This window comes from Taudactylus pleione, unplaced genomic scaffold, assembly GCF_031769625.1.
Source record: "Taudactylus pleione unplaced genomic scaffold, aTauple2 ptg000451l, whole genome shotgun sequence".
NCBI classification, from domain to species: domain Eukaryota; kingdom Metazoa; phylum Chordata; class Amphibia; order Anura; family Myobatrachidae; genus Taudactylus; species Taudactylus pleione.
Window position 1 is genome coordinate 3067628 of NW_028284853.1, and position 17282 is coordinate 3084909.

Here is a 17282-nt window from a genome sequence, read left to right on the forward strand (position 1 = left end):
ATTCAGAGACTGGATTCTGTGGCAACTGACAAAATGGCTGCCGTAATTGTGTAAAGGAGACAAATTAGCTTTAAACAAAAGGTGCAGGCTGAGGAGCAGACTCCACAAACTACTGCATTAGATATAAGATTGTCCTCCTGAATATTTGACGAGGATTTCACAGCGAAATTAAGAAGCCTGATACTATAGTAAATGCTCGGGAATCTCTAGAGCAGTGGTGTCAAACTCGGGCCCTCCAGCTGCTGTGGGACTACATATCCCAGCATACCCTGCCATGGTTTTAGCATGCTCTAATATGAAAACTCTGGCAGTGCATGCTGGGATGTGTAGTTTCACTTCAGCTGAAGGGCCCGAGTTTGACACCACTGCTCTAGAGGTTCATCTAGAGAGCATCTCTCGCCCTTTATCTCGCTCTCTAATTATATAAATATATATATATATATATTTTTAGAGATCTCTCTCTATTTTCACATACATTACACACAGACACAAACTCACAATCAAACACATATATATAAATAACTGCACACATTTGGTGGAGAGAACGAGGGTCTCCTAAACACACCCATCACTTGTGGTGTTTACTATTCACACAGGCAGTCCTGTCACATTCGCCTGTCTGTGGTTCATTTCTTCTCCGGTGGCCTGTAGGCAGCGCTGTGCGCGACCTCTCTGTCACACACTGGAGTCAGCGCCACGGCCCAGGGTCCAACGTTTTCCACACCCGATAGCTTATTGATCGGCAGCGGTGCCTTAATACTGACAAATGTGAATGAGAGTTAAAGCTCTGACAAGATGGAGGAGGGGAGTAAAATGTACCCTTTCCTCGAGCGAGGGGGAGGGAGCTGGAAAAAGGTACCCACAGGAATGAACCATTTCAACACCTGAATGGTCTGCCACATGACATGCAAAAGAGCTGCACGTCCGAGTCCCCTGATGCCGGGCGGAGTTGAGGGAGGGGGAGGGAGGGGGGGGGGCGGTGCATCTCTGCTCCACGTCCTAGGAACACACAGCAGAAATTGTGAGACGTTAGTGTTTCTTCAAGTCCTGGGATTCGAAGATTTTGAGGCGCTCCTGGACTGTCAGCCCCTCCTTCAGGCTCTGCATGAGAAAGAGAGAGACAGGCGCATGGTGTAAGGTGAGGACATGGTAACGGGACATGGATGCGAGGGTACACGACACATTGAGAGAGATTAGTGCTGCATGCCGAAAAAAAAGACAGGAGTGTCCGGGGTGGGTGAGTCACATGACAGATGGAGGCGAGGAATTGTGGGGAGTGATTACAAAATACCACACGTGAATATAGGGGGGACCACAATGCCGGGTTACATGAGAATTAGATTGATTTTTTTTTTTTATTCAATATTTTGTCCAATGAAAGCTGTGTGCATAGTGCAATTTATTATTTCACTAGAAAACTAGATTTTAGAGCTTTATTCTCCATAATCTTCTCTCCTCTAATCAATGGAGAGTAAGTAACCTCCATGTGATTATACAAGTAATAAAACCAGGACAAAAAAGTTATTCCACTCACAGGAGGCTATATATCTGCCCTAAATACAGTTTAATCGGACTTCCAAATAATTATCTGCCGATTACTCCAGGGGGCGGAACATTTTATCTATTCTCCCCAAACGAACAAAACTTTTTTATTTTTTTTTATTTGTTAGTCCGTCCAGCTGGGTAGCGCGCACCCCTGGCGGAAACATGACCGGGAACAAGCCCGATTCCCGAGCCCTTGGTGATGTGAGGAGTGAGCTTCTGCTTTACAGACATCCTCTCCTTTATCAAGTGCTGGGAAAATAGATTGCAATACAGGGCACGACAAAACCTCCACTGTTCTGCAACTTGTCTATGCACAATACTGCAGGGAAGGAACATACATATAAATGCGCTTATTATATTCTAGTGATAGGCTTATTTTTACCCAAATCTTCATCAACGTTAGGGGGTGCTGAGCTCAGACTGGGGTGATGTTTTAGGACAGATAAGACTATGGGTGTGAAGACACCAGACTCACAGACTATTAAGGAGCCAGACACACAACTAATCTAGGACAGGACACCACATCACAAAGCAGATTCTGGTTTAACCTGACAAGAACAGTACTTTACCGCCCCCTTCAGGCTCACTCTGACCTAACACTCATGTTCCTGCACTTGATGGTCCGGTGGGCAAATGAAGCATGCATGGTCAGTTTAAGTGCTCGGTAAAACTGTTCTGTGATTAAAGGGTTCAGCGTTTTACAGCACCCATAAAACCTGAGCTAGTCTAGGTCTGCTATACACAATTATAAACGGGCAGAGAAATCTGGGAAAGCTAGTGATCATCTCCTGGATCTTGCTGAACTCAAGAAGGTTGGCTGTTTGGGTGTCACGTGGAAGCACGTGCTACAAGAGGGACAAGGCCGGGTGAGGCCGCGGCACTCGGGAACGGAGAGAAAGTTTTGCATGCACAGTTTGCTGGCCTTGTTGTTACCTACATGTCAGGGAACCTGGTACGTGGAACTTTTCAGTTATCCCATGAGACCTGCTCAATAACGGACTGCCAGGGACAAAGGGACACACAGACACAGACAGACAGAGAAAGCGCATGAATCCTGTGTGACAATGCCCAACTCCCAACTCCCCCATCACCTGCCCACATAACACAAACACCGAGTGGGACAGGTCTGTGATGTCATGGAGGGATCGTCCAGAGTCCCCTGCATGGACATAAGGATAACTAGTGACACACTGCCAGTGGGTGGGGATCACTCACAGATACTTACTAAACAGGCAGATCTCTATGATCTATACGGGGTGACCAACTAGGGAGATAAAAATCACAGGGCAGGGAAAGGGGTGGGGTGGTCAAAATTACAAACAGGTCATTTTCATTTAAAAGGACAGTTCTTACATAGGTAGGGTTCTGCAGTTTTCATTTTAAACAGACCAGGATAACCTATTATGGGCAGAGCAGTAATGAATGGGAGGTGAGGGGAACGAGAACCAGCCTTACCTTCGACCTGATGTTCCGTAGCTGTCTGTTGATGCTGGACCTGTCATTCTTTAGGAAATCCGGGTTACTCTTGGATTTCATGATATCTGTGGAAGAGAGGAGGAACCTTAACCAACTTCATTTCTACCATAAAACCCCCACAGTGAACAGGTTTATTGGTACCGAGCAGTTCAGGCTGTAACAAAGGCTGGGCATAGAATGGGCTGGGCGCTCACCATATCCGGACACGGAGGTGTTCTCAGGGGTTTTGTCCCCTAACATCTCGGTGGCTGTTTTCAGCTGCTCCTTTAGTCGGCTGATGTCGCACTCTGCCTTGGCCTTGACGTTGCTTAGCTCGGTGTAAATGTCTTTGTATTTATCGCTGGCGTATTTCTTTTCCTTGAGGGGGAGAGGAGCAGATAGAGCTTCAGAGCATGGCGATCACCTCAGATATCACAGGACTAGAGCAGCAATGCCAGGGGGAAGGGCATCGGCCAGGATCAACGTGTCCCAATACAGAACATGGGAGACCGACAACCGCATTATTAGGCTCATCTATTACAGGGCGTCATTTAGGAGATCCTGGAAAGTGGCAATTACTTATTAGGCCACAATTAAATAAATTTTACTTTTCATTAGAACTACCTGCTCAGTATTAAGTAGCCAAATAGTGTTCTAATTCTACAAAAAAAAGATGAAAAAAAATTGTGGCGAATGCTCAATTGTGCCATGAGCAAGCTAGTGGGTGTGGTCATAATGGGTGCAAGCTCAGGTGTGCTATGAGAGAGCTAGTGAGTGTGGTCATAATGGGGGCAAGGTCAGGTGTGCTATGAGAGAGCTAGTGGGTGTGGTCATAATGGGTGCAAGCTCAGGTGTGCTATGAGAGAGCTAGTGAGTGTGGTCATAATGGGGGCAAGCTCAGGTGTGCTATGAGAGAGCTAGTGGGTGTTGTCATAATGGGGGCAAGCTCAGGTGTGCTATGAGAGAGCTAGTAAGTGTGGTCATAATGGGGGCAAGCTCAGGTGTGCTATGAGAGAGCTAGTGGGTGTGGTCATAATGGGGCAAGCTCAGGTGTGCTATGAAAGAGCTAGTGGGTGTGGTCATAATGGGGGCAAGCTCAGGTGTGCTATGAGAGAGCTAGTGAGTGTGGTCATAATGGGGGCAAGGTCAGGTGTGCTATGAGAGAGCTAGTGAGTGTGGTCATAATGGGGGCAAGCTCAGGTGTGCTATGAGCGAGCTCGTGAGTGTGGTCATAATGGGGGCAAGGTCAGGTGTGCTATGAGAGAGCTAGTGAGTGTGGTCATAATGGGGGCAAGCTCAGGTGTGCCATGAGAGAGCTAGTGGGTGTGGTCATAATGGGGGCAAGCTCAGGTGTGCCATGAGAGCTAGTGAGTGTGGTCATAATGGGGGCAAGCTCAGGTGTGCTATGAGAGAGCTAGTGGGTGTGGTCATAATGGGGGCAAGCTCAGGTGTGCTATGAGAGAGATAGTGGGTGTGGTCATAATGGGGGCAAGCTCAGGTGTGCTATGAGAGAGCTAGTGGGTGTGGTCATAATGGGGGCAAGCTCAGGTGTGCTATGAGAGAGCTAGTGAGTGTGGTCATAATGGGGGCAAGGTCAGGTGTGCTATGAGAGAGCTAGTGAGTGTGGTCATAATGGGGGCAAGCTCAGGTGTGCCATGAGAGAGCTAGTGGGTGTGGTCATAATGGGGGCAAGCTCAGGTGTGCCATGAGAGCTAGTGAGTGTGGTCATAATGGGGGCAAGCTCAGGTGTGCTATGAGAGAGCTAGTGAGTGTGGTCATAATGGGGGCAAGCTCAGTTGTGCCATGAGAGAGCTAGTGGGTGTGGTCATAATGGGGGTAAGCTCAGGTGTGCCATGAGAGCTAGTGGGTGTAATCATAATGAAGGAACACTCAGGTTCACCAAAAAATGAACTGGTGGGTGTGTTCATAATGGAGGTACACTCAAGTGCACCAAGTGTGAGCTAGTGAGTGTGGCCATAACTACGCCCGAATGGTACTGGCAGAGGTGGAAAACACGACCCATTTTACTATTGAAGTTAAGGCTGGTAGAGAGCAGCATAGGGTGGGGGATAGGTGCAGTCCTTCAGCATTTAAGATATTGTTGTTCTTTTATGAGGCACCAATATAACATCAGTATTAAAACCTTAATACAAATAACTAATTATGGATAGAGAAATTTATGACTGGCACGCTGGTCATGGCACAATTGATTAAACCTTGGAGACAGACCAGAATGGTGCCCAGCATCCCTTACCCTCAGCGCCGTGTGCAGCTCATCCTTCAGGGAGCTGATCTCTTGCTTCTGATACTGGATCTCAGACTCTTTCACACGTAGAAGAACCTGCAGGAGAGCAACAGCGACGTACAGTAACATTGTGCAACCGAATATCAGCTCCCGTGGAAGGTTCCCCTTTCACTCATTGTGTCACATACACACCAAAGCCTCGGCTGCACAGACATTCTTACAAAGTCACCCAGCTACCCATGTAATTCCCCCTTCTAAAACACATACTATAGGTTTCTAGGTTTCTCTGCTTTTAATAATTTCTCTAACATTGTTACCTCCAATTCGTAGGAGTCCTTCCCATGGGTAAGAGGAGACACGTCCCCTCCATCTCCTGCCCCCAGAGTTCGTAGCCGCGTGATCTCAGTGGCCAGACGATTATTTAGCTCCTGGAACACAGTAAAAATCAGAATTATGGTAGACTTACCTAGATCACACCTTTTCTTCGAGGTCCATAGGATCCACAGGGATACCATGGGGATATTATGGTTGGAGAGATTAGGCACCAAACAGTTAAAGCTTCAGCTACCAGGATGCCAGAGTCCTCCTCCATATATACCCCACCCCAGCCACAGGACTTCAGTTTAGTTAATAAGCCTCAAGGCAGGAGAAGGAAAGAAGGAAGAGCAATTGTACACCAGAAACACTCTTATGGGGGGCATTCACTAGACGATTTTATCCCTGTCCAACCTCTTAACGATTTTCCCTGAAGTTTCCCTTGAAATTTGATCTTCCACTCTGAACAATTTGCAAAAGATTTGTAAAAGATTTGCAAACAATTTGCAAAAGATCTAACGATAAACTATGTTGTTTCAATCTGTGATTGAGAGCTTTCAGCTATAGTGGGCAGATAGTGGTTCATCGTTTGATCGTTCAGCGTGAACGATGTGTAAACGATTTGTAAGCAATCAAGTGAAATTGACCTGCATGTTCAGTCGATGGAGGAGACGATCAAACGACCAGCGGGAGCGCGCATCGTACATCGTTATAAACAATTACTGCACGATTTGCAAACGATGTTCGAACGATTATCGAACGATTTTATCATTATCGTTCAACTTCATCGTCTAGTGGATACTCCCCTTTACACAAGATGAGAGAATCTGTGACCGAAAGAAAAAAAACTACCCATGCAGCCAGGTGCATCAGAGTGGGTGCCCTGTGGATCCTAGGGACCTCGTAGAAAAGGAGTTATTTAGGCAAGTCTATAACTCTGATTTTCTACTTCAGGGTCCATAGGGATCCACAGGGATACCATGGGAATGTCCTAAAGCAGTTCCCCTAGGGTGGGGGGGCGCTCCTGAGCAGAAAGGAGAACTCGTCGCCCAAAGGAAGCATCCTGAGAGGCAAAAGTATAAAAGGCATAGAAAAGTGCGGACAGAAGACCACGTGGCTGCCTTGCACAATTGTTCCGCATAGGCACCATGACTAATTGTCCATTATGGCTCTACAGACCAAGTAGAATGTGCTGTCATCGTCCTTGGAACAGGGAGATCAGCCTGTGTGTACACCTGAGAGATAGTCATGCGCAGCCATAACGCCAGAGTCTGCTTATTAGCTGGCTATCCTCGTTTGTGAAAACCATATAATACAAAAAGAGCATCTGATTTTCTAACAGAGTTTGTACGCTACACACAGACACTGAGAGCACGAACTACATCCAGGGGGGCTTCACCTACAGAAATCTGGAGCCTGAACAGCTGGAACAACAATTTCTTCATTCACATGAAACGGGACACTACCTTAGGAAGGTAACCCAAATCAGACACTCTGCGAGCAGAAGAGATAGCGAGAAGAAAAAATGCCTTCGCTGTAAACCACTTGAAATCTACAGAGTCTAGAGGTTCAAATTGGGGAGCTTGTAGCCCTTTAAGAACCAAGCCAAATCCCAAGGTGGAACGAAAGGCGGCTGAACTCGCAGAACTCCTTGGAAACAAATTTTAATATCTGGTAATTAAGTAATACTCTTCTGGAACTAGACTAACAGTGCAGAAACCTGCACTCTGAAAGTGGCCACGTGTAGACCACTATCTAACCCCACCTGTAGAAAAGCCGGTACCCTGGAAACCTTTAATACCTTAGGATCATATTTCCTATGGGAACACCACTAACCAAAGGAGCCAAACTCTGTAATAGATGTGAGCAGAGGCAGGTTTCCGTGCCCTAAGCATTGTTTGAATTACAGAACTGGAAAAACCTTTCGCTCTTAGGAAGGAAGATTCAAGAGCCACGCCGTCAAAGCCAGAAGAAGTAAATCCGGATGCTGGCAGGGACCCTGCGACAGCAGATCCTGCCATAGATGAAGCGGAAACGGACTGTCAACGAACAGATTCTGTAGGTCTGTGAACAAATGACGTCAGGGCCAAGCTGGAGCCACCAGTATTACTGTTCCGCCTTCCTTCTTGAATTTTTTGAGAACTCTTGGGAGGAGAGAAATTGGAGGAAAGAGATACGCCAGCTTGAAGTCCCATCTTACTGCCAGTGCATCCACGAAGGCTGCTGACGGGTCTCTGGACCTGGAGCTGTACCTGGGGACCTTGTGATTGTGGCGTGACGCCATGAGATCTCTCTGGTAGACCTCATTTGTTTACCAGGAGCCGAAACACTCCCGGATGGAGAGACCACTCTCCGACGTGTATGTCCTGGCGACTTAGGAAGTCTGCTTCCCAATTGAGTACTCCCGGTATGAATATTGCCGAGATGGCCGGAAGATGACGTTCTGCCCAAACCAGAACCTTTATCACTTCTTTCATGGCTGCATAACTTTTTGTGCATCCCTGATGATTGAGGTAGGCCACTGTAATCGCCACTGGATCTGGACAGGCCTGCCCTGGAGCAGGTCCTGTGCCATGACAAGTGCTTTGTATACTGCTCACAGTTCTAGAATGTTTATTGGCACTTGACTTTCCTGATTTGTCCATCTACCCTGAAAGGTGTGATGACCTGTCACTGCCCCCCATCCGCGAAGACTGGCGTCCGTGGTAAGAAGCACCCAATTTGGAATCTAGAACGGATGCCCTTTGTTTAGATGGTTCTTTCTCAGCCACCACAGGAGGGAGTGACGAACCTCTGGAGTGAGAAGGACCCTCTGGGACCTTATTAGATGATGCTGTCCGTTCCACCTGGAGAGAATAAATTTTTGCAGAGGCCTGGAATGGAACTGAGCATATCCCCACCATGTCGAAGGTGGATACCATTGATCCCTGGAACTGCATCGCTAACAGAATGAATATTCTTCGCTTGCGTATTTGCATCTTGTCCTCTGGCAGAAACACCCTTTGTGTCAGAGAATCCAAAAACGCTCCCAGATGTTCCATCTGCTGTGTTGGAGAAAGTGATAATTTCTTCCAACTGATGATCCAGCCGAGCTTTTGTAGGCAGGCTATGGTCAGTTGAAGATGGTGGTGTAAAACAACTGAAGTCTGTGGCAATATCAGAAGGTCGTCCAGATATTGTAGTATTCTGATACCCTGACGCCTGAGATAGGCCGTCATGACTGCCATTATTTTGGTAAATACCCGGGGAGCCGTAGTTAGGCCAAAGTGCAGAGCCTGAAATTGGTAATGTTGCTGAAGGACAGTAAACCTTAAAAATTGTTGGTGAGATGGTATAATAGGAACATGCAGATATTTTTCCTGAATGTCCAAAGAAACCATGTAATCCCCAGGCTCCATTGCCAAAATAATTGACCGGAGAGTATCCATATGAAACTTGGGTACATGGATAAACCTGTTGAGGGTTTTTAGATTTAGTATAGGGCGATAGGCCCCATTTGGTTTCTGAACCAGAAATAGATTGGAGTAATTACCCCATCCATGTTACAGCAGAGGAACCAGGATTATTACTCCCGCCTGCATCTGATAGAGGATTTGTGCAAAACTAGTTGGTTTAGAGGAAGACTGTTCCCTTGCTCGTCCCTGAAAAGAAAGAAGCCTGTTTAGACTTTATAGCCATGAATGGCAGAACTGGTTATTTTGAAGCCGCCAGAGTAGCTACTGTATTATCTTATCCAACTCTGCTCCAAAAAGTACCTCTCCATAGAAAGGTAAGACTTCTAGCGCCCTCTTTGATCCTGTATCAGCCTTCCAGGATCTTAACCAAACGGCCCCTGCGTCCCAGTATTGAAGCTGCTGATGCTTTAGAAGCTAAAATTCCAGCATCTACTCCAGCTTCTCCCAGATAGGAAGCCGCTTCGGAGATATACATCCTCTGTTCTCTGGTAGCATCTGGTAGAGAGTCTTCCAATGCCCCCATCCATTCTTTAACAGCTTTGGCTACCCAGGCTCCAGCCATAGCGGGACGAGTAACGGCTCCAGATGATGAAAATATTGCCTTAAGACATGTTTCCATTTTTCTATCTGTGGAATCCTTCAGAGAAGATGCTGACAGAATAGGTAATGTAGAATTTCTGATTAAATGTGTTACATGAGTATCCACAATAGGAGGTACTTCCCTCTTAGGGCCGTATTCAATTAGTGGTGAAAACGGCCGTTTTTTCGCCATTGGCAAAAACTGACATTTTATACCAAAAAATAGGCGAAAATGCCATTGGCGAAATAAAACTGGAGATAAGTTTTCTCCATCCCAGACCAGGCAAAAAAAAATGCAAAATCCCTCTTTTTTGCTAAAACTGTGGGGACTACACTACTTTCAGAACCCTTTGGACACCCCCCCCCCTAATGATAAATTACCCCCAAAATTTTTCAGAAATTGCACACTTTGGGGAACAACGGGCGTGCAATTTTGTGTAAAAAAATAAATAAATGACGTTGAAAATGGTTTTAATGTATTGGGCGGTATGGATGTGTGAAGTGTTTTAAACATCACACGCGGTCGCAGCACCCATTTTAATGTACCCCCAATTTACATGGAACAGTAATTTCTTGGAAAAAAATTGCTTTGTAGAATTTTCAACTTTTTTTTAATGTTTTTTTCACCCAAAATTGCACGGTCGCTTTTCGCCAAAGTGTGCAACTTACAATTTTTTGGGGGGATAATTATTTAGGGGGTGGGGGGGTCCAAAGGGTTCTAAAAGAAATCCCCACATTTTTAGCCAAAAATAGGGATTTTGCATTTTTTTTTCCGCCTGGTCTGGGATGGAGAAAACTTATCTCGAGTTTTTTTTCGCCAATGGCATTTTCGCCTGTTTTTTGGCAAAAATATCGAAATTTCTTGGCAAAAAATGGCCGCTAATTGAATAAGGCCCTGTACATACCAAAGCTGTAAATGGATACAACGATGTTATTCTTTTATTCAAATAGAATCATTTGTCCGGGTTAGCGCATGCCTCATCCATAAGCTCAGTGAGCCGTTCCTTCCAGGAAGGATTCATAGGAGGTGCAAACATAGCATACTGTGTACACCCCATCCAAGGAGGCATCATAGGCGCAGCCATACGACCCACAACCTGCTTCATTACCTGGGACAAAGAGGAGACCCAAGATGGCTCTTGTCCAGAGACAGGTAAACTGGACTAGTGAGGGGACTCTATATAACAGACAACACACAAACCATCCTTTACGTCCTGAGGGGACACATAAGCCATACATGATTTACATGAAACCAGCACAGGTGGATCCCCCTCCTGTTTCCATTTATCTTGTGACATGTTCAAACAAGGCAATGATTGCAATGTTGTGTGACAATCTTCACAAAATCTTAATGAATGTGAAAACCTACACCCCAGAGAATGGGGAGAAAAAACAGTGAGTTATAATTGACAGACAGAAATAAAAGACAGTGTCAATACAGTAGCTAGCAAACAGTCACATACAATGTATATGTAATATAATTACAATAAACTCTAGATCAACTACACAAACACTAAGGAATGGTAGGCTATAGAGCACTATATACCTTAACCAAGGAAGAGGTATACAGGGAGACTGACTCAAACCCTCCTGAGACCAACAGCTACGGAGCGCACTGAGCGCGTACCGGGAGCGTCTCAAATAGACGAGGAGGGTGGGCGAAGCAACCCAGACGCTTGAAGCCCTTCGTAGGGACGGTGTCTGGGTTGGGGGAGGAGTGCCCACCTCCCCTAAGCTGCGTTAACCAGCTGGGTATCGGCCTCATGGCAGCAGAAGCGTCTGCTGCCGATCCCCGGCGTCAGACGATAAGGCCCCGTTGGTGTAATGAAGATGCGGACAATCCCGGGCCCTGACTGCAGCGGCTTCTGGTGCGTATCTGACACCAGAAGCAAGGACTCCCATGCGCGATTCCCCGTAAGCGAGGAATTGCCTTACCCGACATCTCCATGTTTCCGGTTGCAGTCCGGGTCGCAGCATAGCAAGCTCAGTCACGACCTGCCGGAATTACCAGCCCAGTTACTGGTGTTGCGGCCTGGCAGAGGTAGATGGAGTCACAGTACATGCGTCTTAATTCATACACTTAGTACTGCCAACCCAAAAACATAAAAATAAAACATAAAATAAAAGCTTAGGACTGCCTGAGCAGTCTCCTGTTACAAAGGTGCGTCTTGATCCTGCCGCACCAAACGAACAACTGAAGTCCTATGGCTAGGGACAGGGTATATCCTGGGAGCTGAAGCTTTAACTGTTTGGTGCCTGGTCTCTCCAATCATAAAATCCCCATGGTATCCCTGTGGATCCCTATGGACCCCAAAGAAGAAACGTATGTCAGAAACCAAAGCATCGGAAGAGAAATCAGTGCGCTATTAAATGTGGTGGAAGCGGTTACACTCTATGCTCAACACATCATTTAAGGTACCTGGTTGTGTGCATTAAGCTCCTGGTTCTCTCGCTGACATTGGCGCAGAGCTTGGCGCTCTGCCTCCAGAGCTTGAGCAAGGTGGGCGTTCTCCAGACACTTCTGAGAATACTGCTCGGAGAGGACCTCCAGCTCCCTCTGTATAGACTGCAGCTCCTCCCTGCAGAAGAACAAGATGGCTATCAATGACAGCAGCGATATATACTGTCCCATTAATAAACAACCCGTGTTTCATACCCATAATACAGAAAGGCCAGCATTAAAGTCTCACAAAGATACCAGACAAACAAGTGATTGCAGATATTACAAACAGGAGGAAGACAGGCAAGCTGAAGGTCAATGACTACTCTGCAGGTGAGAACTCACAGGTACTGCCTCCGCAAAGACTCCACATCCGCGTTAACGCTACTGATTTGCGAGCGCTGGGATTTCTCCAGCTCTCTCTCAAGCTCCTCACGGTGTGCGTTTTTCATTGCTTCAATGGCTGCAGAGAGGGGCAAAACAGCAAATCAGCCTCAGAAGACGGAACACCCATTAAACCATGCACACAGCTAGATAAATATATCTATCTCCTATGTATTAGTAAGTTAAATACCTGAAATAACAGTGCTTATGCTTATCTAAACCAGCCTATCACACTGTTCTATTACTCAGGAAAAAGCAGGAAGGGTGGTGCTTCACTATCTTACATCAGCACAAAAACCAGAGGTGTTGACATTTGATAGCAATCCTCCCAAGATAATAGAAATGATCTGTCCAGGCTGCAAATTGGTGGACACAAGTGGCAGGGCCAGTGGTGTCACAATAAGCGGACATGCAGTACTCTGCAATTTAACCTTTTCGCCCTATAATTGAACTCGCTTAAACTTTGTCCCAAAGGTTTGGGAAGTGGCTTCAGATATCTGTATCGAACATGAAAGGAATCTTTCAATCCATTGTTTAACAGGACACAAAAATAGGATACAACACATGCATCTGGGAAAGTAAACAAATATTGTTACACGAATAAAGGAAACAACCCTGCACACCAGTGAGAAATCATTTACAATGAAAGAAATGGTTCCACAAATACAGGTAAAACTGGTAGCAGGCACACAACACCTATGTAAAGGTGACAAGCTATAAACGTAAGGGAGTATAGAAATGTAGAAAATCAGCTCTAGGACTTAAGGTGCCTACACACTTGGCGATGTGCTCACGATCCGCCATCGTGTACGATTTCCTCTTGAACTCTCCCTGGCAGTCGTGGGCACAATTTGGTGTTAAAAACTGTCCAATGTGACAACCGATCTATCGTGCCTCCTAACTATTCCAGACTGAGATTGTCAGATCTGCCCTACAGCACACGGTAGATCTAAAGATGCGATGTACGACCTGCGGGGATGCGAATCGGCATCGCGATCGCGAGTGGACACTCAGGATTTGGGCATATTTTACACGATTTGTCGTCACGATGCGTCGGAATTGGGCAAATCGTGTAAAATATCGCCAAGTGTGTAGGCACCTTAAGGGACCACACCTTGGATCAGGACCTACAGGATGCACCTGGAGGAATACTGGCTGAGACATACAGCCATAACTAACGGGTACTAAACAATTGTTGAAACAGTCGCTATTTTTTAGAGAGCCATTATAGGCATACAATGGGCAATCATAAACAATGGCATGAGTCTATCTAGAGTAATTTAAATCTATTAGGCAAGCAAGACATTAGAATCCCACACCACAGCAGTGCCAAAAAACTTTAAGAGCAGCTACGCAAAGTCCTTAAAAGTTTGGACAGCCCACCCCTTTACTACTAACAGCGCTATGGGGACAATGTCAGGGTAACACTGACCAATGTATTCTACCCATCAGGAGAGAATATCAAACACAATAAAGAGGAGCCATCAGTAAAGCACATAAGGCCACGCGGAATGACTGCCCGTGATCGGCGTACCAGAGATGGTGGCTGCCGTCTCCTCATCCAGTAGCCGGTCCTTCTCCTCTCGCAGTTTCTCCAGCTCTCTTTGATGTTGTCTTTGAAGATCTTCAATTTTCTTTTGATGGGTCAGCTCCATGGCGGAAAAACCGCGTTCGCACGTTGCCTGTAAGTGGAAACAACCTTTCAGAATGACTCCACATGGTATGGAGATAACAGAGTGAAGAACAGCTGAAGTGAGGCGATCAATATGAGTCTCTAGGATTAATATGGGCCTCAACCGAGGGTTAGCATGTTATAGGGTAACTAAAAAAAGCAGCATAAAGTAGAGAGCAAAAATCTTCAGGAGGTTTTAGCCGAGAGAAAAGATTTAGTAGAAGAATAATCACCAGTATTGTCAGTAAAGGTCACTTACTTTCTACTTAATTAGGGGAAGGAAAGGACTACATTGCAGAACAAAAGGGGTGATGGTGAGAGACCAGAGCCGGGAAGTGTTCTTGGTTGGAACTAATGATGTGATAATGGGAAGGGTGTGACCCGCAGACTCATACTATCACGGTTCCTGGCATTCAGGGAAAACTATCTAATGTTTCATTAACTTGATGGTGCACTTGGATAAAGGATCAAATAGCCAACCTAATCAAGCCCAATTACTAATTATTCCTATAAATGAACCTTTTAAAAAGGCCAGGAAAGCTATAAACGCCATTTGAATTAATAAGCAGGTCAAACCCGGGAGGGCAGAAGTAACTGGGCAATAATATAAGATGGCCTTGTTAAGGCTACACGTTGCGGACGCACAGAAGGAAATGTGCTTTATTATTGCAACCTCTTAAGCTTTTACTTGATTTCACCAATGGCCAGCCTTATAATTTAGTGATTGCATTCAGAATTTAGGCCTTTGTATAATGCAAGAATTAAAATCGACCTGAGGCTAAACACATCAGACCTGCTAACGCAATCCAAAATATAGGATGCCCTTCAAAAAGAGGTGATGGGAGAGTGTAAATGGATGGGTACCACACTGAGCGAAAACCTGTTCAAAGTAAAAATGAGAGTGTAAATGGATAGGGCCACACGTGGGTATCATGCTGAGCATGACCAACGTAGAAGTTCCATTAAGCTCCTCAGGAATGTGCAGACTGGACCTCTAATTCCATTTAAGGTGGTAAGAAGTAAAATGCAGGTTAATGGGTCCCAAAATGGTCCACACACATATTCATGGGGCTTTGTGCAGATTGTTAGGATATTGTACATGTCCCATGATGTCCACCACCTTGATTGCTGTAAAAAGTACTGCGACTTAACATACTCTCATTCGCAGTTGTGAAAGTTGCAAGATGGCTTTTACTAGAACATGTGCTTAAGGCTTACCAGCTATCTAAGAACGCTGTACAGTGCTTCTTCTTTCACACAACACAAAGTTGCTCTATTCATGTCAAAAAGGTGGCACAATGGTATATACGGTTTACTCTTGTGCATGGAATACACCTGTTGGTGAGGCTGGCGTTCTAAAAGAACATTACACATAGGGAGCAATGTATGTGGCTATGTATATCTAAAGCTAGGATCATACCATCTAGCATTGCAGAACAACTGCCAGCATTGTAGGGTTGCTTATGGAGTGTTAATAACTGACCAGCTTCAGATGCCAGGCATTCCCGACAAACACACCCTGGCAAGGAGTCAAAAATATGGCTATAGCTATAGAAATTGGCATTTCAAGTCAACAGGGACAGATTCAGAAATTAATTGTAAAATATTTCCTCTATCGCCTCTAAGATTTTAGTATAGTTCCTATGATATCCAGTTTTGGCATGTTCCAATTACATGGATGTTGATAAAAGTCATCAACACCATGTGTAAAGGGCACGGGCTGTGTTACTTGTTTTAAGCAGGGGTACAATCAACAACTTCAAAATGGATGAGAGCTAGAACACAGGATTTGTGAATGAAGGGCTCCATACATCTGCGATGGATTGCCGCAATTCCCCGTTCTGCCGACATTGGGGCATCAGGGATATTGGACATGTTGAAAAACCTCGATTCCGCTATCCCGACCTGGAAATGGTTGGAGTCTGATTTTTAACATGTTGAATTTCCTCAATCCAGCGATGGATCACCGATCGTGTCGGCGTCACCAAAATGGGGAATCATGGCTAAGATGTACCTTAATGCCCGGACTGTAGGACCCTTCCACAATATGTAGGCGTGGCGTGGCCAGTTCTGGTACAGGTCACATTTTACGCCGATGGTTTAATTTTCACATGTTGGGTAATATATACATGTACTAAGGCCCTCGTTATTTAGACTTAAAGGTGGGCGAGAAGAATCTGGAAATTAAACCAAATAAGGGCAGGACCTGGTGGCGCATTACACATTTGTTTCTGCCTTCTGTCATTTTTAGGTCATCAGTGACCAGACCATTATATCAGAGCATCCTATCCGCCAGAGAGCGTTCTAGCTCAATATTAGCTGGCACTTTCACATATAAGGAGAAAGTGACGTGTTTAGAGTTAAGTCATTAAAGAGTAAACTTAAAGCATCTCAGCTGCGTCTGACGGTCAGTAAAGGGGATAAGCAGAAGAGTCTTCCATTTGTTACAGCCAGGAAATAGATCTGAACACAAAAACATTTATAAGTGCTGATAATCACCTATTGTGTATAAAACACTACAGACTTACATACTCGCCCATCCCGGCAATCTGACCTGGAATGCATTAATGGTTACCGACACAGGAAGACCCCTAAGTCTGAGCCCACATAGAGCATATGTTGCACTTTCCGCAGGCGATCTTGCCTTTATGCCTCTAGCTGCAAGTTGCATTGGAGTTGATGTACTCAAAGCCTTGGAGAGAGATAAAGTACCAACCAATCAGCTCCTGTCATTTTTCATACCGATTGGTTGGTACTTTCTCTCTCTCTCCCAGGCTTAGTACAGTCTCCCTCATTATTCCTAGTAAGCCTTGATAAATAGTACAAACGTCAGGAGAACAGGGCTCATAAAATATTTTCTATTACCGGTAATTTCATAGAGCTCTTCAGGTCTAAAACTGACCACACACTAGACCCAACTTTCCTCCAACCATCCAACTAGTTGGTTGGTTGGAATGAAAATCCGGTAATGCACAGGAGCAAATGACAATCAGCAACTTGCTCCCAAACAACTTATCTGAACAACAGCCTTCATCTGTTTTTTTTTTTTTTTTTAATTCAACCAACTGGCCTGAATTACCTATTTTTGTGTTTTCTGGTGTTGGGAGCAAATGGCTGATTGTCACTTTCTCCCATGTACAGTATGACCGGATTTTCATTCCAACCAACTAACTAGTTGGATGGTTGAAGGAA

The 17282-nt window shown here is 45.4% G+C and overlaps 1 protein-coding gene across 4 annotated transcripts in view; it reads right to left on the bottom strand.

Annotated features, from left to right (window-relative positions):
- Positions 1-343: 343 nt before the first annotated feature.
- The window catches only part of MPRIP (myosin phosphatase Rho interacting protein), a 144120-nt gene continuing 127181 nt past the window's right edge, over positions 344-17282 (bottom strand). For 2 of the 4 annotated variants that reach the window (XM_088448143.1, XM_088448142.1), the window contains exons 17-24: positions 13953-14100; positions 12380-12497; positions 12014-12173; positions 5563-5673; positions 5255-5341; positions 3216-3378; positions 3001-3086; positions 344-1101 (exon numbers count right to left, since the gene is read on the bottom strand). In XM_088448143.1, coding sequence (XP_088304269.1) covers positions 1030-1101; positions 3001-3086; positions 3216-3378; positions 5255-5341; positions 5563-5673; positions 12014-12173; positions 12380-12497; positions 13953-14100 — 945 coding nt within the window. In that variant the 3' untranslated portion in view covers positions 344-1029. Of the gene's footprint in view, positions 1102-2482; positions 2545-2770; positions 2810-3000; positions 3087-3215; positions 3379-5254; positions 5342-5562; positions 5674-12013; positions 12174-12379; positions 12498-13952; positions 14101-17282 lie in introns of all 4 variants that reach the window. The other 2 variants (XM_088448145.1, XM_088448144.1) reach the window with 2 other exon arrangements.